General features: G+C 43.4%; 1 protein-coding gene, 1 long non-coding RNA gene and 1 other non-coding gene across 3 annotated transcripts; 1 reads left to right on the top strand and 2 right to left on the bottom strand.

Moving 5' to 3' along the window:
• Positions 1-1,526: 1,526 nt before the first annotated feature.
• On the bottom strand, positions 1,527-1,629 carry LOC115070950. The gene has a single exon (XR_003850058.1). It is a non-coding gene; the product is annotated as a U6 spliceosomal RNA (small nuclear RNA).
• A 1,879-nt stretch (positions 1,630-3,508) lies between these two features.
• Positions 3,509-9,467, bottom strand: LOC115070928. Its single transcript, XR_003850041.1, has 3 exons — positions 9,337-9,467; positions 4,803-4,853; positions 3,509-4,286 (listed from the first exon to the last, which is right to left on the bottom strand). It is a non-coding gene; the product is annotated as an uncharacterized LOC115070928 (long non-coding RNA).
• Positions 9,468-9,611: 144 nt separating this feature from the next.
• On the top strand, positions 9,612-22,865 carry LOC103736883 (cytochrome c oxidase subunit 5A, mitochondrial). Its single transcript, XM_008836519.3, has 5 exons — positions 9,612-9,802; positions 17,885-18,001; positions 19,903-20,024; positions 22,078-22,201; positions 22,720-22,865. Exons 1-4 carry the CDS (start codon positions 9,703-9,705, stop codon positions 22,189-22,191), a joined length of 453 nt encoding a protein of 150 aa, XP_008834741.1. The 5' UTR covers positions 9,612-9,702; the 3' UTR covers positions 22,192-22,201; positions 22,720-22,865.
• Positions 22,866-27,211: the final 4,346 nt, after the last annotated feature.

Raw genomic sequence — 27,211 nt, 5'->3', positions numbered from 1 at the left:
TTGCCTGGAACTCACTGTGCAGACCAGGCTGGCCTTGAATTCACTGAGATCCACCTGCCTTTGCCTCCTGTGTGCTGACATTAAAGGCATGAGACACCACTCCTGCTATAAATAAAAATTTTAAAATGACACATTATCTGATTTCCTTTATGTAAATGTCTACAGAAGACAAGCTATTCCTGGACCTGGTAGCATAGGCCTGAAAGCTCAGTACTTGGGAAGCTGAGGCAGGGGGATGAAAAATGTAAGGATTGCCAGAGCTACAGAGTGAATTCAAGGCCAGCCTGGGCAACTTAGTGTGACCATGTCTCAAAATAAGAACATTTAAGGGGCTGGATATAGTGAAGCACGGCTTTAGTCCCAGCATCCACATGGCTGCTCACAACTATCTGTAACTCTGGTTCTAGTATATCTGACACTTTTCTGGTCTCTGCAGGCACCAGCACACATGTGGTGTATGTACATACATACATGTAGGCAAATACTCATACACATCCAATAAAAATAATGAATCAAAATAAAACAACAAAAACACAAACATTTAAGGGGCTCAGTGGTGGAATGGGAGCGCTTGCCTAGCATGTGAGAGGCACTGGTTTCAAACTCCCAAACCAGAAGATTTTAAAAAAGGAATGAAAACAAAAGAATGTAAACCACAAAGGAAGAAAGATTAGAAGTTGCCTACAGTTGGTGGGGAGAAGGGGAACATCGTTCTTGGACTGCTGTTTTTTTCTGGGGAGATGAAAAAGTTCTAGAATTAGACAGTTATGATGATTAGATTGCACAATAAATATACTAAACTCTGAGTGATTCTCTGCTTTAAAAGGGTTTTATATAATGTATGAGTTATATCATGCTGGACAAGTGCTCTACCACTGAGCCACATCCCCAGGCTGGCCCCAATATGTAAGTGAGGATAACCTTGAACCTCTGGTCCTCTTGCCTCCACTGCCCTGCTGCTGGGATTATAGGTGTGAGTCACAATGCCTGGTTTCATGTGTTGCTGGGGATTGAACCCAGAGCTATGTGCATGCCAGGCAAGCACTCTATCAACTAAACTACATCCCTAGCCCTAACATTCTTTTTATTTATTTTTATGTCTGTGAATGTTTTACCCAAATGTAAGTGCACCCATGTGTGCAATGCCTGTGGAAACCAGAAGAGAACATTGGATCCCTCTGGAACTAGAGTTACTAATGGTTGTTAGCTACCATGTGTGTACTACAAACCAACCTGAGTCCTCTGTAAGAACAGCAAGTGCTCTTAACCACTGAGCTCTCTCTCCAGCTCCATAGCCTTTAAATTCTTCTGAGGCAGGGTCTTACTAAACTGCACAAACTATACTGGAATTTATACTCCTCTTGGCTCAGCCTCCCAAGTAGTTGGAATTACAGGCATGTTCCACCATGCCCAGCTCCATAGCATCACTTTTACCCCCCTTTTCCCAGGTGATGTGTTGTTCGCTTCCCTCTATGTCTTGTTTCCTCCTAGGATTTGAGTATTTATCCCCTACAAACTCATGTTGAGAATTTTTTTAATATGGAATAAATTTTCGTGTCATCCATGTGCAGGGGCCATGCTAATCTTCTCTGTGTTGTTTCAATTTCAGTGTACGTGCTGCTGAAGCAAACATGAAATTTTTTATTATTTTATTTCTTTATTATGGGAGGTATGCATGTGCCACAGCACATATGTGGCAATCAGAGGAAAACTTGCAGGGGTTGATTCTCTCTTTTCACCCAGTGGGTTCTGGGAATTGAACTCAGATTGTCAAGATCAACGGTAGGCTTTCTTACCTGCTGAGCCATCTCTCTGGCCCTCATGTTGAAATTTAATGGCTGTTGTAATGGTACGGAGACTAGGACTTTTCAGAGGTATGCAATCATGAGAGATCCACTGTCATGAGTGAATTAATGCCAAGTGGGTTTGTCTCTGTATTGCTCTCTTACCTTCACTTTAACCTTCTGCTATGTGCTGCTTTCTGCTATGCTATGACACAGAAAGAAGGCCCATGCCAGATAAAAGTACCAGCCTCGAGAACCTTAAGCCAAAACATTTCTCTTCTTTATAATCACCCAGTGTGTTATCAGCTTTCCATTACTGTAACAAAAGACCTAAGACAAGCAACTTAATAAAAGGAGTTTTTATTTGGGTGCTCAGTTTGCAGCATGACAGTCTATAGTCATTTGACCCTGGAGCTTTGGGCGTGAGGCAGTATAGTACATCATCATGGGAGCATGTGGCAGAGGAGGTGTGTTGTCATCATGACATCCAGAGAGCAAAAAGAGAAACAGGAAAGTACCAGGAGCACTGCCCCCCACCAGTGACCTAACTTCTCTCTCTCAATAACCACACCTTAACACATGAAAACATGGACTTTTTTGGTGGGGGGTTCTCCTGTAGCCCCAGTTGACCTAGAACTCAATATGGAGACCAAGCTGGCCTCAATCTCACAGAGATCTGCCTACCTCTGCCTACCTCTGCTGAGATTAAAGGTGTACACCACCACGTCTGGCTTAACACATGGGCTCATATTCCAGACCCAAAATTGTATCAGCCAATCTCAGATCCTCTGCTGTAGCAATGTAAAATAGACTGAGCCACGCCTCAACTTACAACCTACCTGACTGGGGGGAAAAACTTGCTAATTTGGAACTTGCTGGATAGGCCAAACTAGCCTCAAACTTGTGACAAACTTCCAGTTTATCTGAGTACTGAGATACAGGCATGAGCTACCACATCCAGATGGAAGGGGCTTTTTCTAGAAAACAGTTCCTGTCTCTCAAGCCCTTCCTGGGTATCAGCCAAGATGCTATATGCATTTTCTCAGGCAATCTTCCTAACAGCACACTATTAATCTGTTAAATAGGTCCCATTATTTTCACTCCCACTTACTATATGACAAAGATGTGGTCAGTGAGTTGGAGTGACTTGCCAGGGGCATGTGGCAGAGTCCACAGTGGAGCATGTAATTTCTTCTCAGCCCTTGTTCATGTTTAGTCAGTGAGGCCCACAGCATTGGAGGTGCTCTACTAAGGAAGATGTGTTGGCTCAAACTAATAACCCGGGGTCATTTCCAGCCTTCATAGCAGGGTTCCTTTTTCTTTTTTTCCAACTAATATTTAATTCCCACCAGAGATGATAGTTTTTCTTTCTTTTCTTTCCTGTGAAATTCACATGATAAGGGGCTGGAGAGACAGCTCATCAGTTAAAAGCACTGACTGCTCTTGCAGAGGACCTAGGTTCGATGCCCAGCACCCACATGGCAGCTACAAACTGTCCTTAACTCCAGTTCTAGGGGAATCCAAAGCCTTCTTCTGACCTCCGTGGCACTGTACGACATGGGTGCACTCACATGCAGGTAATAGACTCATACACATAAAATAAAAATATTAAAATATTAAAAAAAAATAAAATAAGCTGGGTGTGGTGGCACACACCTTTAATCCCAGCACTCAGGAGGCAGAGGCAGGAGGACCTCTGTGAGTTCAAGGCCAGCCTGGTCTACATAGTGAGTTCCAGGACAGCTGGGGCTACAGGGAGACCCTGTCTCAAAAAGACCAAAATAAATAAAAAGTAAATAAATCAATCAATAAAATAAAATAAATTCACATGGTGAGCGGAGAGTAGTGCCTCAAGTTTGTAGTTCCAATATTTGGGAGGCTGAGGGCGGAGGATGAGGAGTTCAGGTTCATCCTCAACTACATATTGAGTTTGAGGCTAGTCTAGACTACATAAGAGACCTTGTCCCCCCCCCCAAAAAAAAAAAGAAAAAGAAAGAGAGAGAGAGAAAAAGAAGGAGGAAAGGAAGGAAGAAGGGAAGGAAAAAAGCTGTCAAGATAGTACAGTGGATTAAAGGTGCTTCCTGACAAGCCTGAAGACCACATGGTGGAAGGACAGAACTGACTCCCACATGTTGTCCTTTGATCTCCACATGCTCATCGTGACACACATGTGCCAACACACATACATAAATAAAAATGAAAAAAAGAAAGAGAAAGTCACATAGTGGGACAATGTCTTAGTACGTGGAAGCCCCTCAGGAAAGTCACAACTCTTCCAGGGTGATGGCTCTAGACTTCAGCAGAAAGATGAGAGGCTGATCCACTGGGAACGGTGATGTTTCTGAAGGGTTCAGCTGCTGATTCTCCAGAGGGAGTGAGAGATTTCAAAGCAAGAGTTTGTAGAGACAGAGACTCCTGGTGACAGTGGCCAAGAACCAAGACATTTGGTTTGAGTCCACCAGAGAAGGCGTTCCAGCTGGAAACAATGGAATGGGCTGAGACCTGGGGGAGACACCTGAGGATCAACTTGGGAACAGCCAGGAACCCTCTTCCTTAGAGGCTGAATTCATTTTTCTTCTTCTTATTTCTCCTCCTCCTCCTCCTCTTCCTCCTCCTCCTCCTCTTCTTCTTGAGACAGGGTCTCCCTGTAGCCACAGCTGGCCTAGAACTCACTCTGTAAACCAGGATGGCCTCAAACTCACAGAGATCTGCCTGTCTTTGCCTCTGAGTGCTGGGATTAAAGGCATGTGCCACCACACCCAGGTTAGAGGCTGAATTCAATGATGGCCCCCAAGATTATACCTAGTAATATTCAAGTCCTACCCCCTCCTCTCAAGTAGGGGCAAAATCTCTGGGTTTGCTAGGCCAGTACTCCTGAGATCAGCCTTCCAACTGGCATACTTTGAGTTCATCTGATAGCATGATGTGTACATTTTGAGTTTCGTTCACATTTCCTGGCTCATAACTCCCTTAGGCCTTGTCATTTGCTATATGACTAGAACAGTAAATGTGTCTTACCCAAGTATTTATCCTTGGTTCCTGGAACAGCTTCAGAACAATTTCAGAGTGCTAAAGGAAAAAGATAGTCTTTTATTATAATGTTGGGGCAGATGCAAGTCTCAAAAAGCATTCTATCTGACCTTCTGTCCTCTTTTTATCAGCTCCTTTTTCTAAGAAATGACGTTCTCTGTCCCCAGGCAAATCACAGAAACTAAAAATACACTCTAATCTTCCTCCACTCTTTTTCTTGGGGCCAGCCATAGAGTTTTCTGACTTAGGTTGTCTGATATTAGATTTTAACACCCTAATTTCAAAAGAGGTGCTGCCCTGTTGTAGTTTGAATCTGAAGTACCATTCATAAATTCATATTTTGAATGACTGACCCCAGCTGGTGGTGCTATTTTGGGAGGCTCTGGAAACTTTGGGAGATGGGCCTTAGCTACAGGAAGTAGGTGTATCCCTGACCACTTCCTGTCTCCTGCACTACTTCCTGGCCAGTCATGATAAACTGATCTGCTTCATCATCCATTCTCTGCTATGACTGGACTGAGCCCTTTGAAATTATGAGCCAAAATAATTTTTTTTCTCCTTTGTTTCTGTCAGGTATTTTGTCACAGCAAGGGAAAAATAACACATGCCCCAGAACTGGCACAGAAAAATCAAGAAGAATCTGGATAGGTCTAGCATAGATCATACTCTTTTTTATCTTACTACATTTTTAAAACTTTTATTTATTTATTTAATCATTCATCCATTTATTTTATTTTTAAGATTTATTTTATCACTGGGCATGGTAACGCACACCTTTAATCCTAGCACCTGGAAGGCAGAGGCAGGGGGATCTCTGTGAATTCAAGGACAGCCTGATCTACATAGTGAGTTCCAGGACAGCTGAGGCTACAGGGAGACCCTGTCTCAAAAAGAAAAAAAAAAAAAAAAAGATTTATTTTATTTATGTGTATATGTGTACCCCACATGTGTGTGGTTTATTTATGTGTATATGTGTACCCCACATGTGTGTGGGGTGCTCTCAGAGGCCAGAAAAGGGTTTTGGGTCCTGAAAGCTGTAGTTATAGGTGGTTGTGAGCCACCCAAAGAAGGCGCTAAGAACTGAACTCTGGTCCTCTGGAAGTCCTCGACAAGTGCTCTTAACTGCTGAACCATCTCTCCAGCATTTATTATACTTTTGAGATAAAGTCTCACTTCAGGGTGGTCTGGAATTCACTAACTAGCCCAGGCTAGTCTCAAACTTGTGCTGTTCTTCCTGTCTCAGCACCTCCAGTGCTGAGATGGTAAGTGTAACTTTTATGACCACATATAACTTAACCAATCACATTTCTCTTCTTTCTGTTTATTTATTTGCTGTACTGGGAATTAAAATTAGGGTCTCAAACATGTTACACAAATTGCATCATCACTGCACTATATACCCTGTCCTTCCAATCATATTCTATACTGTTATACACACAATGATCATGTTTGTGCACTGACAGTTTCATAAGAAACCAGGACAGGGTTCAGAGACCTTCTGGGCTGCTAACAGGTAGAGGCCTCAGGAAAGTGAACAAACACCATAGTGCTTCCCCAAAGTTCTGTGAGCTCCTCTTCCAAACTAACATACTCTGGGAAGGAGTTGTAGAACTCTCCTTATAGGCTGGCTACCCAGCAGGTTGAGGCCTGGACTTGAGACTGATGTCTGAAGTGGAAGCTAGTCTTAGAGCTGATTCTATGTCCAGACAGTTGTCAGAATGGAATTGAATTAGAAGAAACTAAGTTTGTTTTTCAGAGTTACCCTAGGTGGGCCTAACCTACTCAGGTGTTACTTTATTTATTTGGGTTTTTGTGACAGTCTCCTAGTGTAACTCCTGCCCAGCCTGGAACTCTCTATGTAGACCAGACTAGCCTGAAACTTGTGGTGATCCTCCTCCCTCTGCTCCCCAAGTGCTAGGATTATAGGTATGTACCACCATTCCCAGGCTTCTAGAGGTCTCTTTTAAATGAAGAGAGTGAAATGTCAGAGAAATACTCTCCTGCTGGCTTGAAGAAATAAACTGTGGTACTGAGAGAGCCTAGAAAAGCGGGTCATGTGGTGAGGTCACGAGGGTACTGAGAATATTCTTGACTAGTGGCAAGAAAAAAAAACCCAAGACTCAGTTTGAACACCTCCAGGAACTGAATTCTTCCCACAACCTGAATGACCTTAGGGATGATTTGAAGTTCCAGATGAGACCATAGAGCCCACTAACATTGATTTCAGCCTTGTGAGGCCTTGAGCAGAGAATCCAGTCATGCTATGCCTGTGCTTCTGACCCACAAAAACTGAAGGGTGACAGCAGGTTTGTTTTAAGCTGCCTAGTTTGTGAGATGGGCAAGTATTTCCCTTAACCAGGTGAGTCCTCAGAACTGAGGATGTGGTAGAGCCAGAATGGGAGCAAGTAAGTGTGTGTGTGTGTGTGTGTGTGTGTGTGTGTATTACACATGGGTGCAGTGCCTGAAGAGGTCAGAAGCATTGGATCCCCTTTGAGCTGGAGTTACAGGCAGCTGTAAGCTGCCCAATGTGGGTGCTGGGACTGAAACTCAGGTCCTCTACAAGAGCAGTATAAGCTTTTAACTGCTAAGTCATCTCTCCAGCTGTCTACATTATTTTCTGAGACACATATCGCTGAATTTGGAGCTGTTTCGGCTAGGTTGCATGGTCAGTAAACTCCTGGGATCCACTTTTCTCCACACCCCCAGCACTGGGGGTTCAGACTGGCTTTAATATGGATGTTGGGGCTCTGAACTCAGGTCCTCATGTTTGCACAGCAAGCACTTTACCCACTGACCCATCTCCCAGGCCCCTAAATAACCTAATCTTTAAGTCTGTTTTCTTATCTGTAAAATGAAATAGTGGGGCTTCTTCTTTATAAACAGGGGCTCATGTAGACCAGGCTGGGCTTGAACTTGCTATGTAGCTCATGAATTTCTGATTCCCCTGCCACTACCTCCCAGTTCTGGGATTACAGGTGTGTACCATCAGACCTGGTTTATGAAGTGCTGGGGATAGAACCCTAGGCTTCCTGTAAACTAGGCAAGTACTATAGTCTGGCATGGTAGTACATACCTTTAAGTCTAGCACTTGGGTGGCAAAGGCAGGTGGAGCTCTGTGATTTCCAGGACAGCCTGGTCTACACAGGGAGTTCCAGGGCAGCTATGGCTGAGCAGTGAAATCCCGTCTTTTAAATTTTATTTTATCTGTATGAGTATATTGCCTGCATGTGTGTAAGTGCACCTGTGCTGGGCAATGCCCTCTTGGAGGTCAGATGTTGGATTCCCCTGAAACTGGAGTTATGGAAGACAGTTAGTACCATGTGGGTGCTGGGAATCAAACCCTAGTTGTAAGAGCAGTCAGTGCTCTTAACCGCTGAGCCATTTCTCCAGCCCTCCTGTCATTTTTTGTTTGTTTTTTTTAAAATTATGTATGAGTGCATTGTCTGCATGTAGATAGGTGCACCCATGTTGTGCAATGCCGGAGGAGGTCAAAAGAGGGCATCAGATCCTCTAGAATTGGAGTTAAGGAAACTGGTTATTAGCCGCCAAGTGGGTGCGAAGATTCAAACCCAATTCTTCAAGAGCAGTCATTGCTCTTAACCACTGAGTCATCTCTCCAGCCTCTTGAAACCCTGTCTTTAAAAAGTAATCTACCAACTGAGCTACATCCCCAGCCCCTGCCTCATTTTTCATGCTTATGGACTTAAGATGTAATTGTCATAATGTCCCTTAAGCATAGGGAGCTTTTCCCTCATTCATTCCTTTGAAAAAAATTTTTTTTTTGGTTTATTGAGCCAGGAATGGTGACACACAAGGCAGGCGGATCTCTGAGGTCAAGGCCAGCCTGGTCTGAGACAGGATCTCCCTGTAGCCCCCCCGCCCCCCGCCGGCCTGGAACTATGTAGATGAGGCTGTCCTTGAACTCACAGAGATCTGCCTGCCTCTGCCTCCTGAGTGCTGGGATTAAAGGCATGCGCCACCATGCCAGGCTAAAAAATTTATTTTTGAGTGTTTTGCCTGCATGTGTGTAAGTGCACTTCGTGCAGTGGCCACGAAGAACAGAGAGGGCTGAACTGGAGATACGGATGGTTGTTAGCAGCCATGTAGGTGCTGGGAGTCAAACCTGGGTCTTCTGCGAGAACAGTTAATGCTCTCAACCGCTGAGCAATCTCTCCAGTCCCCTTCCCTCATTCATTCTTATTTTTGTCTTGAGGGAAGCACTTCTTTTGGGCTTTCTGTTTTAATATATATATTAAAATATGTAGGTACATATGTATATATAAATTATACTATTTGAGAAAGGGGATCATGTAGCCCAGGCTGGCCCTGAATCCCCAGTCTTTCTGACTCAGCTTCTAGAGGGCTAAGATTACAAGCTTGAGCCACCACACCAGAATTTTTAGTTTTTAGACACCGGCTGCTTAGGCCGGACTAGAACTTCTAATCCTTCCTTACGATTGTAGTATGCACCTCCACGCAAGGCAATGAGGCTGTTTTTATTATAATTTGTCGTTATTCTCACCACAATTCCCGTTTTGTGATTAAAGTCTCCTCTGTGGGCAGACTCGAACACCGACACTGCCCACTGCTCGCCTCTGGCTTTGGTCTCCAGCCGGTCTCCCTTAACTATGGCTGCCCAGGTCAACCCTGAAGTGGTGTGGCACGGCGCAACGCCTGCGTGGTTTGTCCTCAGCGCGCCGCCGTAGCCGGCTCCGAGCTGCGCTTTCCCTCGCTCCCGTCCGGAGGCGCAAGCGCCGCAGTGGGCGGGGCCTGTGCGCTCCGCCCAGCGTGCGTCGAAGCGTGGGTTCCACCCCCACACGCTCTAGAGCCTCCCGGGAGCGCACACCGGCTTTTCCCCATCCCCAGCCAGCGTGCTGTGCTCGCCGTCATGCTCGCTGCTGCCTTGCGTCGGTGCACCGCAGCCGCGGCCGCCCGAGCCGGCCCCCGAGGCTTCCTACACCCGGCCTCGGCCCCTAGCCCAGCCGCCGGTAAGGCTTCACGCCCGCCGCAGCCCGCGCCTGCATGTCCTTGCGGTGACCTGGGCCCCCGCCGCCACTCGAGGTCAGGCTGCCCTGGCGGCCTAGCCTCTGCCCCGCGGGCGGGCATCCGAGCCCGGAGACCGCAATGGGGCCTCGCTGCCGTCTGGAGTTGTGGTGAACTCGAGGAAGCTCCCCAGGCCTCCCTCCGCCACTTCCTGGTACCGGCACCGCGACCCGTCTGTGGTGGACCTGGTGGGGTCGCCGAGGACGGGGCGCACCGCTCCCCCTGGCTTTCGGGGCTGTGACCGCGTCCCTCGCTGACCCTGGAGCCACCTGACCGGGAGTGGCCCCCGCCGGCCCTCAGCGTCTTAGCGAAGGTGACATTGAGCCTCTGGGCGCGCCGGGGCGGCGGCGTTTCCTAACGCAGTACTCCCCCTGCGGGGACACAATACGTTTTTTTTTTTTTCTCAATCGGACCGTTCTCTGTTAGCGTTTTGTGTGTCATCTTCACAACCCTGTGCTGTCAGGTTTGGGACTGTTGAGCCACGTTCCAATTACCCTACATTTAAAATAGACCTACGTGTGTGGTGGTTTCTTGCGGGTTGGAAGTGATCCTGAATGTTGATAGGTGTTAATGTTAAGATTAAGAATGTTAACCGTTTCGAAGATTGGATACCACAGACCCAGGACTGGGTTTACAAACATGGGAAAGCTTTGTGGGTTTGGGTTTGTTGTACCCCGCTTCCCATTAAAATCGAAATTTGATTGCTGGAGTGTGAAATGGGCAGTTTTGTCCCTAGTTTTCCCCGTAGGTGGTCTGGGAGATTTTTGTGTCCTCTCTGTAAACCCCGAACACCCCCTGGACTTGGAGGAACCTGGGCAGCCTTCAAGATGGGCTTTTGCTCTACCACTTAACTACATTCTCAGCCTTACACCGCGCCCCCAGCAGTGTACGTTTTTTTAAATTTTTCGGTTTTTGAGACAAAGGCTCTGTAGCTCAGGCTGGCTTCAACCGTCTAGCCTCCCAAGTGCTGGGATTACAGGTGTGAGCCACCACACCCAGCTCAAGCATACTTTTAATTACTGTAGTTGGATTTGTATGAATATAAAAGTAACTCACATGCTCAAAAATTAATGTTGCTTTGACCGTTTAAACCTAAAGAAATGTTTTTGCTTTATCTTTTGTAATTTATTAGAACCATAAAGGCCAAGTATAGGGTCTTTGTTTTTTTTTGGGGGGGTGAGGTAGTCCAGGCTAGCCTCAAAACTAGTTACACTGGCCTTGAACTGATCTTCCTGCCTATACCATCCAAATCTGAAATTAGAGGCCTGTGCCACCATACCTGGCTTTGGGGTGTATTTAAGAGATTAGATGGGGCTGGAGAGATGGCTCAGTTAAGAGCACTAGCTGCTCTTGCATAGGACCTGGGTTTGGTTCCCAACACCTACGTGGCAGCTAACAATCATCCAGTTCCAGGGCATCTGACGCCCTCTTCTGGATTTCTTGGACATTACATGCACATGGTACACTTATATACATGCAGACAAACACTCATACACATAAAATAATAAATTTCAAGAGACTGCAGATATCAAGTTTTACAGAAGAAACAGAGGCCTACCTTGGGAAGCTTGACTTTTTCATTAATGGTAGAACTATTTTTCCTTTTCTTAGTTACAGTTAATTCGGGCTATCCTGGAGTGTTTTTCAGGTTTTGTGGGGTTTTTTGTTTGCTTGTTTCTTATTTACTTGCTGAAGCAAGAAATGCTATTTAATTTTTTTTCATATAGATAAACATCTTGGAAGGTTTCTTCTTTGTTTTTCAGACAGGGTCTCCCTGTATAGACCCGGCTAGTCTTGAACTTGGTGTGTAGATCAGGCTGGCCTTAAACTCTTCAGCAGTCTTGCTTCTTCCTCCAGGAGCTGTGATTACAGTGGGGTTATCCAGAACTGGAGTTACGGATGGCTGTTGGCTATCATGTGGGTGCTGGAAATTGAACCCAGGTACTCTGCAAGAACAGCCAGTGTTCTTAACTTCTGAGTCATTTTTCCAGCCCCTTGGTTTGGGTTTTTTTGGGTTTTTTGTTTTGTTTGTTTTGTCTCTTTGAGACAGGGTCTCCCTGTACTCACAGGTGGCCTGGAACTCACTGTGTAGACCAGACTGGCCTCGATCTCGGAGAGATTTGCCATGCTGGATTTGGGAGATTTCAGTAATTTTATTTATTTTTGACAAGGAACTTCAGGGGTTTATTGTGCAACAGGGAAAATTTCTGCCCCCCTTTTTTTTTTAAGCAAACTGTAGACTAGTTTCCTAGTTTATCTTCGAGACATTCTCTTCACCCTCCTATGCATAATTCAGAAATCAGAGATTTTATTTTATGGTTGTCCTTTGTACCTACCACCAGAAGGCAGTATTTGTTATAGCTCCCTTTATCTTTGTGACCTTGGACGTACTAATTAACCTTAGGCTCCAGTTGCCTTCCTAAAGTTAATTTTTTGGTAGTTGAAAGATTAACTAGATAATGTAACTCTTACCACTTTGCATTGGTACAAATGTGTGATATGGTCATGCCTTGCTAAATAATGAAATAGGGTCTGGCAGGGGCCTCCTTGGCATTAGACAGTTCTGTTGGTGAACCTTAGAGTTCATTGGCATAGCCAATGCAGTACAGTCCACTCATCCTGTATTTGGTTCATGATTGACCAAAATATGCAAATCATGAAGTGTACATACTTGATTTATTGTAATCCATTTCACTTTTGGCTATTTTATATTGAAATTGGTTATCAGTGTGAGACCGCAGAGGGGGGTTTTTTTGCAATTGAAAATCAAAAACTGGGGGCTGGGTATGGTGACGTACTCCTTTAATCCTAGCACTCAGGAGGCTGAGGCAGACAGATCTCTATGAGTTTGAGACTGACCAGCCAAGGCTGTATAGTGAGACCCTACCCCCAAAAACTAAAAAAGCCATGTTTGGTGTTGCACGCCTTTAGTCCCAGCATGCAGCACTCAGGAGGCAGAGGCAGGTGGATCTTTGAATTCAAGGCCAGCCTTGTCTACAGAGTGCCAGGCCAGCTGGGGCTAAGGGAAATCCTGTCTCAAAAAGACCAAAAAGAGAATGTGTGAAGAGTTAAGTTTTTTGTTAGCATTTGAAAGAGACTTTGAGGGGTTGGCCTGAGGGGCCTTAAACTCAAATCTCATACTTGGACCATGAAGAAACCTTCAACTAAAACATAATTTTCCCCCAATAACTGCCAAATTTGTTAATTTAATATTTTACTGCTTTTTATTTGTGTGTGTGTGTGTGTGTGTGTGTGTGTGTGTGTGTATGCATGTTCACTTGTGTGTCCATGTATGTGGAGGCCCCAGGTTGGGGATCATCCTCACTCTTCGACCTTTATTGAGGCAGGGTATTTAATTCAAACCCTGGGCCCACAGATCAGGCTAGTCTCCCTAGCCAGCTTGCTGTGGGAATCCCCCACCTCTGCTTCCCTAGGGTGGAATTACAGGAGGGACACCGGGCCTACCCAGTATTTTACATGAGTTCTGGGTATCCAAACGCTGATTCTCTTGCTTGCTAGGCAAGCACTTTAACCTCTGAGAGCCATCTCTTCTTCATCTCCAGGATCTCATGTAGGTAGCCCAGGCTGGCCCTCCAGCTAGCAGTAGAGCTAAGGATGACCTTGAGCTCCTGATCGTCCTGCTTCCACTTCCTAAGTTAATTTAATGTTTTAAGTAAAATTTCTCTAGTCAACCCTTTAAACATGATATCATGGCTCCTACATCCTTGCCCTGCGAACTTGAAAGACCTAGAAAGATGAAAACCAAAAAGATGAAAGGTTTTTTTTTTCCTTTTTCTCTTGGTATAGGGTTGGATTTAAGTAGCACTTTGTATTGCCTTCCAACCTTTTCGGCTTCCAGGTTCTCAACCTTACAGGCTTTTGAGGTCCATGTCTGGTCTTAAGCTTTACACTCCCAATAACCCTGTTCTTGAACTTGCTAATGTGCCCCAATCTCATTTCTCGCTATTTCTCCTTCCTAGAATTACCATTATCTAAAAGACTGTTCTTTGGGCCTTGTCTGACCTGATTAATTATTATTAATTGAAAGCCGTCTGATTAAACCAAATTTTTTTTAAAAAGGATGAGCCCCTTTATTTTTTTCTAAATATATAGTGCTTTCTTTAAGCCCATATAACTGAGTGCCAAAAGTAGTGTTAGAAAAAGCTTTTTGTGGGACCAGCCTGGCGTGCCGGTACACGCCTTTAATCCCAGAACTCGGGAGGCAGGGGCAGGCAGATCTCTGTGAGTTTAAGGCCAGCCTGGTCTACATAGTGAATCTCAGGCCAGCTAGGGCTACAGAGAGACCCTGTCTCAAAAAGCCGGGCGTGGTGGCACATGCCTTTAATCCTGGCACTTGGGAGGCAGAGGCTGGCAGAGGCCGGTGGATATCTTAGTTTGAGGCCAGCCTGGTCTATATAGTGAGTTCCAGGCCAGCTGGGGCTACAGGGAAACCCTGTCTCAAAAAGACCAAAAAAAGAAAAAAAGCTTTTTGTGGGAACAGGATCTCATGCAGCTTAGGCTGTTCTCAAACTAGTTATGTAACAAAGGATGACAATGAATTTCTGATCCTCTTGCCTCATCTTCCCAAGTGCAGTGCTAGGATTGTAGGTGTGATCTACCATACCTAATTTATGTGATGCTGACACTGAACCTCCTTAGGGCTTTGTGTATTCTAGGCAAGCATTCAACTGACTGAGCTTCATTCCAACCCAGAAGTAGCTTTGTGGGGGCATTCCCATTGTTACACTTCTCTTTCCTATTCTGGTGCCTTTAGGTTGTATCAAAGCACTGAATAATTGCCAACATTTTGCTTCACTAGCCAGGCATTGTAGTATATATGCTTGTAATTTGGAGGCAGAAAGATCAAAAGTTCAGGGTCATATCTTTATGCAGGAAGTTTGGAGCCAGCTATATAAACAAGAAACCTTTCTCAAACAAGAAACCTACCTAGATGAAAAGGTTATGCTTAAATAGGTAGTAGTGTTGGGGTGCCTATGTAATTTCCCTTGAACAAAGTATAAAGTATGTGGGGGCAAAAGCTGAATGTGGTATAATCCCAGTCTTCACTATATAGGGAGACACTTGTTTCAAAACGACAAAATTGTGTGCGTGTGTGTGTGTGCGTGCGCACATGCAATGTTAAATAACACTGCTTTATCTGAGGGGGGAAAGCATATGGAGGACATGTTCTGAGCTAACAATATGTTCTACCCACTATTTAAAACCATGTGGGAGAGACTGGTTTTGCCCTTGTGGAACAGCTATATATTTATAGTATATATGTTTGGTATTTCAAACAGTTGTTTTATAAAGGTTTGTTTTGTTTTGTGAGACTAGTTCTCACTCTGTGGTTCAGGCTGGCCTCAAACTGTAGACAGTCCTTATTGTGGAAGTTAAAACATGTTCACTTTCAACTAACCCATTTATATACATGTTGTAGTTCATTTGGGACCTGGATTGTGGAGATAGTTTGTCTCTGGGAGATTGGGACTTAGGTAGGCTATGATTTTTTGGGACTAATGGCAGGTATTTCCCTAAAGGCTCAAGTGGTTGTTTAAGGGAGAATTCTTTCATTGATTCTAACAGTCAGTCCATCTCCAGAACTAATTAGTGCATTTTGTCTGCTTGTTTTTCTCCCCTCTTCTTTTTGCATTAAGGATATGTAAGATACATTTAAATATCAGAATGGTCTTGGAAGATACAGTGCTGAGAGGTTCTGTGTTTTGCTTTTGTCTTAAGCTGGGTGTGATGGCACACACCTTAATCCCAGCCTTTAGGAAGCAGAGGCAGAAGGTCCCAGAATTCATGGTCATTCTCAACTGCATAGTGAGTTTGTGGCTAGCCTGGGCTACATGAGACCCTGCCTCAAACAAACAAAAAATGAGAAACTATGGGGCTGGAGAGATGGCTCAGCGGTTAAGAGCGAGCACTCACTGACTGCTCTTGCAGAGGACCAGGTTCAATTCCCAGCACCCACATGGTGGCTAACAACCATCTATAACTCCAGTTCCAGGGGATCCAACACCGTCTTTTGACCTCTGCTGGCATTTCATGACATGGGTGTACCTACCTACATGCAGGCAATACACTCATACACATAAAATAAAAATAATAAGGGGCTGGAGAGATGGCTCAGCAGTTACGAGCACTGACTGCTCTTGCAGAGGACCTGGGTTCGATTCCCAGCACCCACATGAAGGCTATGAACCATCCTTAACTCTAGTTCCAGGGGAATCTGAAGCCCTCTTCTGACCTCCATGGCATTGCACAACACGGTGCACTCACATACATGAAGGCAATGTGCTCATACACATAAAAATATTAAAAAATAATAAAATATTTTTAAATGAGAAATTATAACAAGCTTATCTAATATATAGTAAGAATACAATTCTAAAAATTATGGCTTCCATTAATAGAAGAGCTATTAGATCATTTTAATTTATTTAGGTATTAGAGGTTGAACCCAGGCCTCTTACATGCTAAACATGATCCTTAAAACTGGGCAACACTCCCAGTCCTAACTTGGAATGTAATGGAAAGCATATTTTTTAAAGCCCATCAATAATGAGTATAATTATGAATTTACTAAAGAACTACAGTACACCTCCCCCCCTTTTTTTGAGAACAGTCTTTTTTTTTAATTTTTATTATAATTTTTTTATGTGTATGGTATACATGTGTATTGCCTACATGTAAGTACACCCATGTCATGCAATGTCTGGGGAGGACAGAAGAGGCCATTGGATCCCCTGGAACTGGAGTTACAAACAGTTGTTAGCTGCTATGTGGGTGCTGGGATTTGAACATGGGACTTCCACAAGAACAACCAATGTTCTTAACCGCTGAGCCATCTCTCCAGCCCCAGAGAACAGAGTTTTTTTAACAATTGTTTAAAACTCTTATTACTGTTTAAGTATAGACATGTGCTTATGTGTGCTTGAGGAGGGTCAGAGGACAACTTTGTAGGCTCTCAGCAATTGGGAGGGAAAGGCAAGCAGGTGGAGGACCTGTCTCAAAAAGATCAAAAAAAAAAAAAAAAAAGCAACTTTGTAGGTTCCCTTCTTCCCACCTTTATGTGGGTTCTGGCCTTCAGCTCAGGTCATAAGGCTTGTGTGACAATTGCTTTTACCCACTGAGCTATCTTGCTAGCCTGAGACAGGGTCTTACTCTGTAACCCAGGCTGACCTCAATCCTCCTGTGTAAATTTTCAGAGTGTTGGGATTGTAGGAATGTGCTATCACACCGAGATACATAATGCTATTTGTTTTGCTTGGTTTTCTTTGCCTAGTATTTAAGATATCTTTTGTTTTGTTTTTTGAGACAATCTCACTCTGCAGCTTGGGCTGTACCTAGAACTCACTATAGTCCAGGCTGGCCTTGAAATCGTAACAATTTTCCTGCCTTAGCCTCCCAAATGCCAGAGTGACAGGGTGAGCCACTGTGCCTGGTTCATGGTCTTTCTATATAAACAGATTTATTTCAAAATATTATAGGTGACTTACTGAATTTTTTTCTGCTAGATTATGTATCATTGATTCAAAATTTATTGCAAACATGGTGATATAACTAAAGAGGCTAAGGCAGGAGGATCTCAAGTTTGAGGTCAGCCTAGGCAACATAGCAAGGTCTGCCTCAAAAAGTGAACAGAGGGGCTGGAGAGATGGCTCAGTGGTTAAGAGCACTGGCTGCTCTTCCAGAGCACCCAAGTTTGATTCCCACATGGCAACTAACAAGGGTCTAACTCCAGTTCCAGGGAATTTGCCACCCTCTTCTGGCCTCCAAGGACTAGTGTGACACAGGTGCACTTACATACATGCAGGCAATGCTCACATAAAATAAAAATAATAAAAAAATTTTTTAAGTGAACAAAAAATGTGTTAGATAATATATGCCAAGTGCTGTTTGTATATTTTGTTTGCTTCTGTTTTTCTCTATTCTGTTAATTGTTGCTTAGTGATGGGATTTAGCATTAAATTTTCAGAATCATCTTAGGCTGTTGAAGTCATTGCACTTTTCCTTTGCAGCTGTCCAGTCAGCTCGCTGCTATTCTCATGGGTCACATGAGACAGATGAGGAGTTTGATGCTCGCTGGGTCACATACTTCAACAAGCCAGACATAGATGCCTGGGAATTGCGTAAAGGTAATTGGAATATAAGCATATATGTCTGTTTTGGTATGTAAATATGAACTACTTTCCCTTTGTTGAAAATAACTAGTTCGTTTTTGTTTTGTTTTATTTTTTGGTCTTTTTGAGACAGGGTCTCCCTGTAGCCCCAGCTGTCCTGGAACTCACTATGTAGACCAGGCTGGCCTTGAACTCACAGAGATCTGCCTGCCTCTGCCTCCCGAGTGCTGGGATTAAAGGCGTGTGCCACCATGCCTGGCTTGAAAATAACTAGTATAAAAACACATTGTGAGTTGGTTAATGTCATGCAACTTGAAGTTAGGAAAGCTTACAACTTCTGTGATATTTCTGCAAAATTAGAATTTTAAAGCAGGACTGGGGGTATAGCTCATGTATAGAGTGCTTTCCTAGCATGCAAAGGCCCTGGGTTTGATCCCTGGCACTGGGGAAGAAGAAAAAATAAATAGGGAAGGAAGGAGGAAGGGAACGCATACACACTGTTGACATTTGAGCTGGATAATTCATTGTAGGGGGTTGTCCTTTGCACTGGAGGGTATTTAGCAGAAAACTTGGCCTCTGCCTACTAGATAACACATACTATAGTTAAAGGGGACAAAAAAAGTCTCGGGATACTATGCAGTATGCACTGAATGACAGAATTACCCCAATTGAAAACTGCTGCTAGAGAAATGGGGCTAGCTGAGCAGAATTAATAGTCTTCTGCCTTTCAGATAATTTACACAGCAGTAATTTGGTTCATTTCCCCTCTGGTTAGTGGTTTGAGGTTTTTGTTTTATTAGTTATGAGTTGCCGATGTTCTAACGTGGGTAAGTATCATTGATGATAGCTAGTCATTAATTGTAAAGTATACTATAAATAATCACAGATCAAGAATTCAGTATCTTGGCCCTATGGCTGTTGGTATGATTGTATTGTCATGTGTTCTTTGTTTAAATATTTTACAGTAAAAGCAAGAAACCTAAGTGCTTTAAATGGCTCTGCTGGAATGGGAATGTAATGACCCCATTTTGCTGCAACCAAGAAAGTTCTTACTACTGAATAATCTGAAAATCTTACTGATGTATGAAAAGAACAGCAATTCTGCCTTCTCATTAAGAGTCTTCAAGTTTATGATGTGTCATTTTGTGCAGACACAAAAGTAGTCATGCCCAGTCATTTTCTGGTTGAATGTTTATGAGTCTTTACACTAAAATGTTTTTCTGTGATACCCCCTTAATGTCCTCAATTGGGCTTCATCGACTCCTTGGGCATTGAGTTTCTAATAGGATCTGTTTTAAAGCATCAGAAATACCTATGCTATATTTTAAAATATTTGTTATTTTATTTTATGTGTGTGAGTGTATTGCCTGCATGCATGTGAGTGCACCTGTGTTGTGCAATGCTTCAGAAGTCAGAAGAGGGCTTCGGATTCCCCTGGAACTGGAGTTAAGGATGGTTCGTAGCCGTCATGTGGGCGCTGGGACTCAAACCCCGTCCTCTGTGAGAGCAGTCAGTACTCTTAACCACTGAGCCATCTCTCTAGCCCCAATACCTACGCTATATTAAGAGTTAAGCTTATAAGTTGGAAGTGACTCGTTTGAAGATAAATTCACTGATTATTTTGAAAATAATGTTTGTGCTTAGAAAGCTCTAGGATTTTCCTTTAGTCTGCATGCTGTTACATTATTCTACTAATTCATTGTGGAAGATCACTGTGTTCTTATCATGGAGAGTTTGTTCTACATCGATTCTCATTTTACAGAGAATAGAGGTCCAAACAGATGAGGTCACATACCCCTGATCAGTAAGAATGTAGGTAACTAAGCTGTTGAAACAAAACAAAAAGTAGATAACTAAATTTTAGCTTAAGAATATTTTAGGTTAATGTGACTGTTTTTTTTTTTTTAATTTGACAGGAATGAACACACTTGTTGGCTATGATCTGGTTCCTGAGCCCAAAATCATCGATGCTGCTTTGCGGGCATGCAGACGGTTAAATGATTTTGCTAGTGCTGTTCGCATCCTAGAGGTTGTTAAGGTTTGTGAAATAACAGTGCTAAAATTGTTTCAGAAGTAGGTGGGCCATATCACTTACCAGCATATTGTTTTTGAACTTCCTAAAACACCTAAAATTAAATCAGATGTGGTATTGCACACCTGTAATTATACTTAGGAGACTGAGGCACAGGATTGAGAGTTCGGTGCCAGCCTGGGCTACAAAAGGGAGACCCTGTCTATAAACAAACAAAACCCTAAAGTTTGTGGGTTTTATTATCTTTTGTGTACTTATTTTGAGACAGTCTCATTGTGTAGCCAAGGCTCCAAGGCTAACCTTGAACTCCCGATCCTCTTGTATGCCACTATTACAGGTATGGACCACCACACACAGTTCAATTAATATACATTAATTGTGCAAAACAGTGGGTTTCAGTGTGACATTTTCATATATGCATATTATCTACTTTAATCAATGTAACTCCCCCCCAGTTTTATACCTCCTATACCTTGATCCTAGCAGTCTAAAATTTTTCTGTATTTGTGTGCACTTCCAGTAAGTGTGTCTATCTGTCCTTGCGTTGTCAATCTTCACGTTGTTTGAGACAGTCTTCCCCTCACCCCCTCTCTCATTGAGACAAGGTCTCACTATGTAGCCCTGGCTGGCCTGGAACTCCCAAGAGTTGGAATTAAAGGCATATGCCACCACACTCATCATAAGACAGGGTCTCTTTCATTTTCTCTGCTGCATAGGCCAGGCTACCTGGCCCATGAGCTTCTGGGGACTTTCCTATCTCCACCTTCCATCTTAATGGAGAGTCACTGGGATTACAGACACCTCACACTTCTGCACTTGGCTTTACATGAGTTCTGGGGAATTAAACTGAGGCTCTCACACCTGTGCAACAAGCAATATACCCACTGAGTCATCTCCCCAGTCCCTAAAATTGTTAACTAACTAGAAGGAATGTTCTTTACGGTTACAAGTTATCCAATACGTTAAAAAGTGTAAGGGCTGGAGAAATGGCTTAACCATTAAGAGCAGAAGACTGGTGCTGAATCCCAGCTTCCACATGGCGGCAAACAAACATCTAAAACTCCAGTTCTAGGGATTGCGACATCCTCTTCTGTCCTCCTTGTGCACTACATGACACTGGTACACGTAGATACATGCAGCATAACACATACACATAAAAGTAATTTTTTAACTGTACATGAGGGGCTGGGAGGAAGGCTCAGTGGGTAGAGAACCTGAGTTGAAATCCCCAGCACATCTAAAAATGCCAGGCATGGTTCTAAGTGCCTGTAACCCAAACACTGGGGAACAGAGACAAATAGATCTCAAAGAGCTTGCAGGGCAACCAGCCTAACCAAAATGGTGAACTTCTGGTTCATTAAGAGACTGTCTCAAGCCGGGCGTGGTGGCGCACGCCTGTAGTCCCAGCACTTGGGAGGCAGAGGCAGGAGGATCTCTGTGAGCTCAAGGCCAGCCTGGTCTACATAGTGAGTTCCAGGACAGCTGGGGCTACAGGGAGACCCTGCTTCAAAGAGACAAAAAAAAAAAAAAAAAAAAAAAAAAAAGAGACTGTCTCAAGGAAATAAGGCAGACAGCAATAGAGGAAGACATTCAAGGTCCTGGTCTGACCTTTGCACAAATATATCCTCTAAAGTTTAAGGTTTTTAAGGGGAAAAAATGACATTACTTTATAATGAGTAAGAATTACGGGTTCTGTAACCTATCAATCTATTCAGCACTAATAGTTAATTCAGTTAGGTTCTTAAATTGGAGGCAAATTAAAATCTTCCCTTGTGTTAATTTAATTTTTCCTGTTGCCTGATGGACATGTTTAATTACCTTTATGAAAATCTGTCATCACTGCCTTGAACTTCTAATTCTCCTGCCTTTACTTCTGGAGTGCTAGGATCACAGGTTTGTACCACCATACTTGGGTATGCGGGGTTCTGGGAATTGAACACAGGGCTTCCTGAATGCGAGGTGAACACTACTGAGTTGTATCCCCAACCCTGCTGCATATGTAACTAAAAACTCTTTCAGTTTTATTTTGTTAATAGTGATTGTTCTGTTTTTGACACAGGATAAAGCAGGACCTCATAAGGAAATCTACCCCTATGTCATCCAGGAACTTAGACCAACTTTGAATGAACTGGGAATCTCTACTCCAGAGGAACTGGGCCTCGACAAAGTGTAAACTCCCCTTGGTAAGCAGCAGCACATCTCTGACCAAGGCAGAGAAGAATACATGAAGTGGTGGGTTGATGACAGCACTTGCTAGAGGATCTATGTAGCCATGACCACAGAGATTTAGAGAATAATGGGACGATGTTGATGATGATAAATTAAGGAACTGTGGGGTTTTATTATTAATTTACATATGTGTTGGTGTATGTTTGTGAGCATGTATGTATCATAGTGCATGTGTGGAAGTCAGGACATTTTGGGGAAGTCTGTTCTCTAATCTTTGGGTCCTGGGGATCAAACTTAGGTTGTCAGACTTGGCAGCAAGTGCCTTTACCTGCTGAGCCACTTCATAGTCCCTGAAATTGTATCTTAATTGTTTCCATTGTTCTGAGTGCTGGGATTACAGATATGCATTACTACACTTGGATCCAAACCCTTTTCTGATTGGAAAAGAAATATCAGTGGTACTTGCAAATAATGAAAGGACCACCAAGCTAGTCCCCTGTTCCTTGCTAATTCTTTGTGTTTTCTCTTGCAGATGGACTTCCTAAGGACCTATTGCTGTTGCTACTTGATTAAAACAGTCACCTGGAAATACTTTATTTGAACAAATTTTCCTCTGAGTATCAAACCTTGTCATGGTAACTTGGACTTTAATAAAAGGGAAATGAGTTTGAACTGAAACTAGGTATTCTGTTTTGTTTCCCTTGAGGAGCAGAAGGTGCAGTGCTTTGGGACAATTGAGGTCCTAGTTTTGTTGCCTCTTTACATGCTGAGAGAGCTATTTTATTTCCCTGGAAACCAACAGTCGTATAACATGGCTTCATCAAAAATATTTGAGTGCTTTGACTGGTAAATTGGCTGAAAGCTAGTTATAAAAATATGTCGTATTGCAAGCACCCTGGCCTTAGGAGACTATAAGAGTAGATCAAATTGCCGGGCGTGGTGGTGCATGCCTTTAATCCCAGCAGAGGCAAGTGGATCTGTGTGAGTTCAAGTGCAGCCTGGTCTACATAGTGAGTTCCAGGACAACTGGGGCTACAGGGAGACCCTGTCTCAAAAAGAAAAAAAAAAAAAAAAAAAAAGTAGATCAAATTGTGCTTTCAAAATTGACTGGTAAAAAAATAATTTAAAAGTAATCTTCGAAAATCAGACATGGTGGTGCATGCCAATAATCCTAACATCCAGCACTGATGGGTGGAGGCGGGAGGATCAGAAAGGTCACTCTCAGCTGCATGGCAAATTTGAGTACAGACTGGGTTATATAGTAAATTTCAATGTCATTCAGGTAGTCTGGATAAGCTACATCGTAGCCAGCCCCACTCATACCCAGTGCTTCTCTTGGTGCCCAGTCCCTTCTCTGCCTGTTCTTCCCTAGCAGCATGGTATTAGCCTCAGACCTCATTTGCTGTGGTTGATTTGTGAAGAATGGAGTAAATGGGCTTGCCTCTTGAGAGAACCAAGAAACCTTAAATCCTGTTTAACTTTAGAAATCCTATAGTGCTGGAATGTACCTTTCTGGATAATGTGATTCTAGGTCTAGGTAAGGGTGGTATAATCTGTCAGATTGCTATAATAGGAGAACAGAATCAATAGTAACATTTAGATGCCTGGTCTCCTAAAGCCATGTCAGGAGTTGTTAGTAAAGTAAGTTTTGGTGAGGTTGATTTTTTTTTTGGGGGGGGGGGTGTCTTTTGAGATATGAACTGCATCCCTGGCCCACTTAGGTGGGTTTGCGGGTGGGAGGTTGTTTTGTCTTTGTCTTTTTGAGACAGGGTCTCCCTATAGAAGTGGAAGTCCCTGTGAAACTATGTGGACCCAGTTGGCTTCCATCTCACAGGATCCACCTGCCTCTGTCTCCTGAGTGCTGAGATTAAAGGCCTGTACTACCATACCCAGCGTTAGACAAGGTTTTAACATCAGTCACCTTTGAATAGTTTGATCTCCTACCAAAAGCCTCTTTACTCCCTTGTTTAAGATGGAGATAGGGTTTCACCACATAGCCTTAGCTAGCCTCAAACTCCTAGAGACCCACCTGCATATATATATATTTTTTTTTTTTTGGTCTTTTTGAGACAGGATCTCCCTGTAGCTCCAGCTGCCTGGAACTCACTCTGTAGACCAGGCAGGCCTCAAACTCACAGAGGATCTGCCTGCCTCTGCCTCCCGAGTGCTGGGATTAAAAGCATGTGCTACCACGCCTGGCATTCATTTATTTATATTATGTGTATGAGTGTATTGCCTGTATATATATATAAGCACATCCATGTTGTGCAATGCCTACAGAGGTCAGAAGAGGGCATTGGATCCTCTGGAACTGGAATTACAGACAGTTGTTAGTCCTCATGTTGTTACTAGGAACCAAACCTGGGTCCTCTACAAGAGCAACCAGTGTTCTTTAACGCTGAGCCATCTCTCTAGCCCAAGATCAGCCGTAAAGGCTTGTGCCACCATGCAGGAGTATGATTATGGGTATGTATACATGTGTGCAGAGGCCAGAAGAAGGTATTAGATCCCCTGGAGCTGGAGTTACAGGCAGTTGTGAGCCACCCAACATGAGTGCTGGGAACCAAATTTGGGTCCTCTGGAAGAGCAACAAGTGCTCTTAAACCATTGAGCCATTTCTTTAGACCCAATGGATATTAAACAGGACAACTATTTAATATATATAGATTTTGAAAGTTCTGTGAAAAAAAATATGTATATATATGGGTACTATGAGGAACTAGAAGGCATTTAAGGAAGTGACATTTTAGTTAAAGCCTTGAGAATTGGGGTAGGGTCTTAATCCTAGATCCCACAAGTAATTTTACTTATTCTGTCAATGTGTTTGCTCTTTTCACCTCTGAGAGAAGGGATTTTTTTTTTTCCTTGCAGCTCTTGTTTAAATCTGCTCCAGTTACCAAGAAAGGATTTATTATAATTATCTGAGGACCATATTATGACATAAAAGTGAGGGTGAGGGGAGCGTACTCAAGCTGTCCTATAGCTGAGGATGACCTTGAACTCCTACTAATCCCCTTGCTTCTACCTCCCATACCTAGCTAGGCTCTTAATATAGAAGAATGTAAATGCTGTGGTCTCATGGTCATGGGAGGGAGCATAGCTTCATAGCTGTCTACCAGCCTCTACCAGGATGAGCTGGTGTTTGGGCTACAAACATTCATTAAATATCTACTTGTATACCAAACATGCCAACACTGGTGATAGAGCAATGAACAGGAGGGAGGTAGAAAAAAGGGAAGTTGGGACCAGACATGGGTTTTTTTTGTGGGGGCGGGGTCTTTTTGAGACATAGAGGCATAGAGGTCCACCTGCCTCTGCCTCCCCAATGCTGGGATTAAAGGCATGTGCCATCTTGCCTGGCTTGGACCAGGCATGTTAAAGGCACTTGCCACCAAGCCTGACTACCTGAGTTTGATCCCTGAAATTCACATGGTAGAAAGAGAAAACTGACTCACTAAAGTGGTCCTCTGACTTATACACACAGAAATAATCTAATTGAAAAATTTAAAAAGAGGCCAGTGGTGGAGTTGTACCCCTTTAATTCTTTCCAGCATTCAGGAGGCAGAGGCAGGCTGTGAACTCTGAGTTCAAGGCCAGCTGGGGCTACAGGGAGACCCTGTCTCAAAAAAAGAAGTTGGGGGACAGTAGCTTAATAAGGATGTTGGATTATAATGGCAGCAGTAGACATGCAAAGAATTTTGAGAGTCATTATTGAGCTGTAGTTGGTTGGATGAGGAATGTGAACTCTGAAAGAAACTATCTTAGATTGAAATGATGATGCCATCAAAGGAAAAGAGTCATCAGCAAAATAGGAGCTTGGTGCATGTTAGAGAAATTTGATTTTGGACTGTTAGGTTTCAAGTATCTGGGCATGGAGGCCTTAAGCTCTGTAAAGAGTGAAACTAGTGAGAATTTAAGGTGTGAAACAGGCTGAAGGCTGACAGTAGAAAGAGGGAGGGTATCCTTACACTGCAGACCACTGACTGGTAGGGTGGTTTTATAATAAATATCCATGTATCACACTTTTGCATATTTTTGTTTTTTGTCCCTTCACCCCAGCTCCAAATATTACTAATCAACTATTAAAAAATGAGCTTCCAGGCTGGTTAGATGGCTCAGTGGGTAAGGGTGCTTGCCACCAAGCAAGACCACCTGAGTTCAAGCCACAAAACCCACATGGAGAAAGGAGAGAATGATTCCCAAAGGTTGCCCTGACTTCAACATACACAATAATAATTTTTTTTAAATTTTTTTTGGTTTTGATTTTTTTTTTTTTTTTTTGAGGCAGTGTCTCAATAATGTAGCCCATGTCTGGCCTAGAGCTTGCTTTGTAGACCAGGCTGACCTCAAACTGACAGAGATCCACCTGTCTCTGCCTCCTGAGTGCTAGAATTAAGGGGTGTGCCTCCACCACTGGCCCCTAACTTTTTAAAGTTTTCAATTAGATTTATTTTCTGTATGTGAGTGTAGGTCAGAGGACCACTTTAGTGAGTCCATTCTCTTCTCTCTACCATGTGAATCCCAGGGATCAAACTTAGGTAGTCAGGCATGGTGGCAAGTACCTTTAACTGGCTGGGCCAGTCTTATCCTAGCTTTGTATTACACCTTCCTACCAGATGATGGCAAGCAGCAGACTGTAAGGTGGGAAATGAGGCTTGGATTCTGACCTGTGTTCATATCCCCTCTACCACAGCACTGTCACAGGAAAAAATTACAATGTAGTTGAGATTGTGTTGCCAGGGATCTCCTTATACATACCAAGCAAGTGCTTCACTGATGAGGTACATCCTTGGTTGCTCCACATCCTAAAATTAAGGAACATTTCATACCATTGCTCATAATGAACTGACCAGGGGAGCTTGGTTTTCTACACAAAAGGTCTGAAGAAAGCAAAAATGGAGTAGTCATTTAAATTGCTTTCCTTACAGTCAGGGGAGACACATGCATACACACACACGCACACGCACACACACACACACACTAATACAAGTAATTTCAGGTTGAAGTTGAAAGGATGGAGGTGG

This window comes from Nannospalax galili, unplaced genomic scaffold (genome assembly GCF_000622305.1).
Source record: "Nannospalax galili isolate Female #2095 unplaced genomic scaffold, S.galili_v1.0 scaffold54, whole genome shotgun sequence".
NCBI lineage: Eukaryota > Metazoa > Chordata > Mammalia > Rodentia > Spalacidae > Nannospalax > Nannospalax galili.
This window is presented reverse-complemented; position numbering and strand designations above follow the sequence as displayed.

Bases quoted from the DNA above. Each gene is read 5' to 3' on its own strand.
- LOC103736883 (XM_008836519.3), top strand. From the start codon at position 9,703: ATGCTCGCTGCTGCCTTGCGTCGGTGCACCGCAGCCGCGGCCGCCCGA. The intron at 9,803-17,884 runs GTAAGGCTTCAC...TTTCCTTTGCAG, and splicing joins GGCCCCTAGCCCAGCCGCCG to CTGTCCAGTCAGCTCGCTGC. The intron at 20,025-22,077 runs GTTTGTGAAATA...TTTTTGACACAG, and splicing joins GCATCCTAGAGGTTGTTAAG to GATAAAGCAGGACCTCATAA.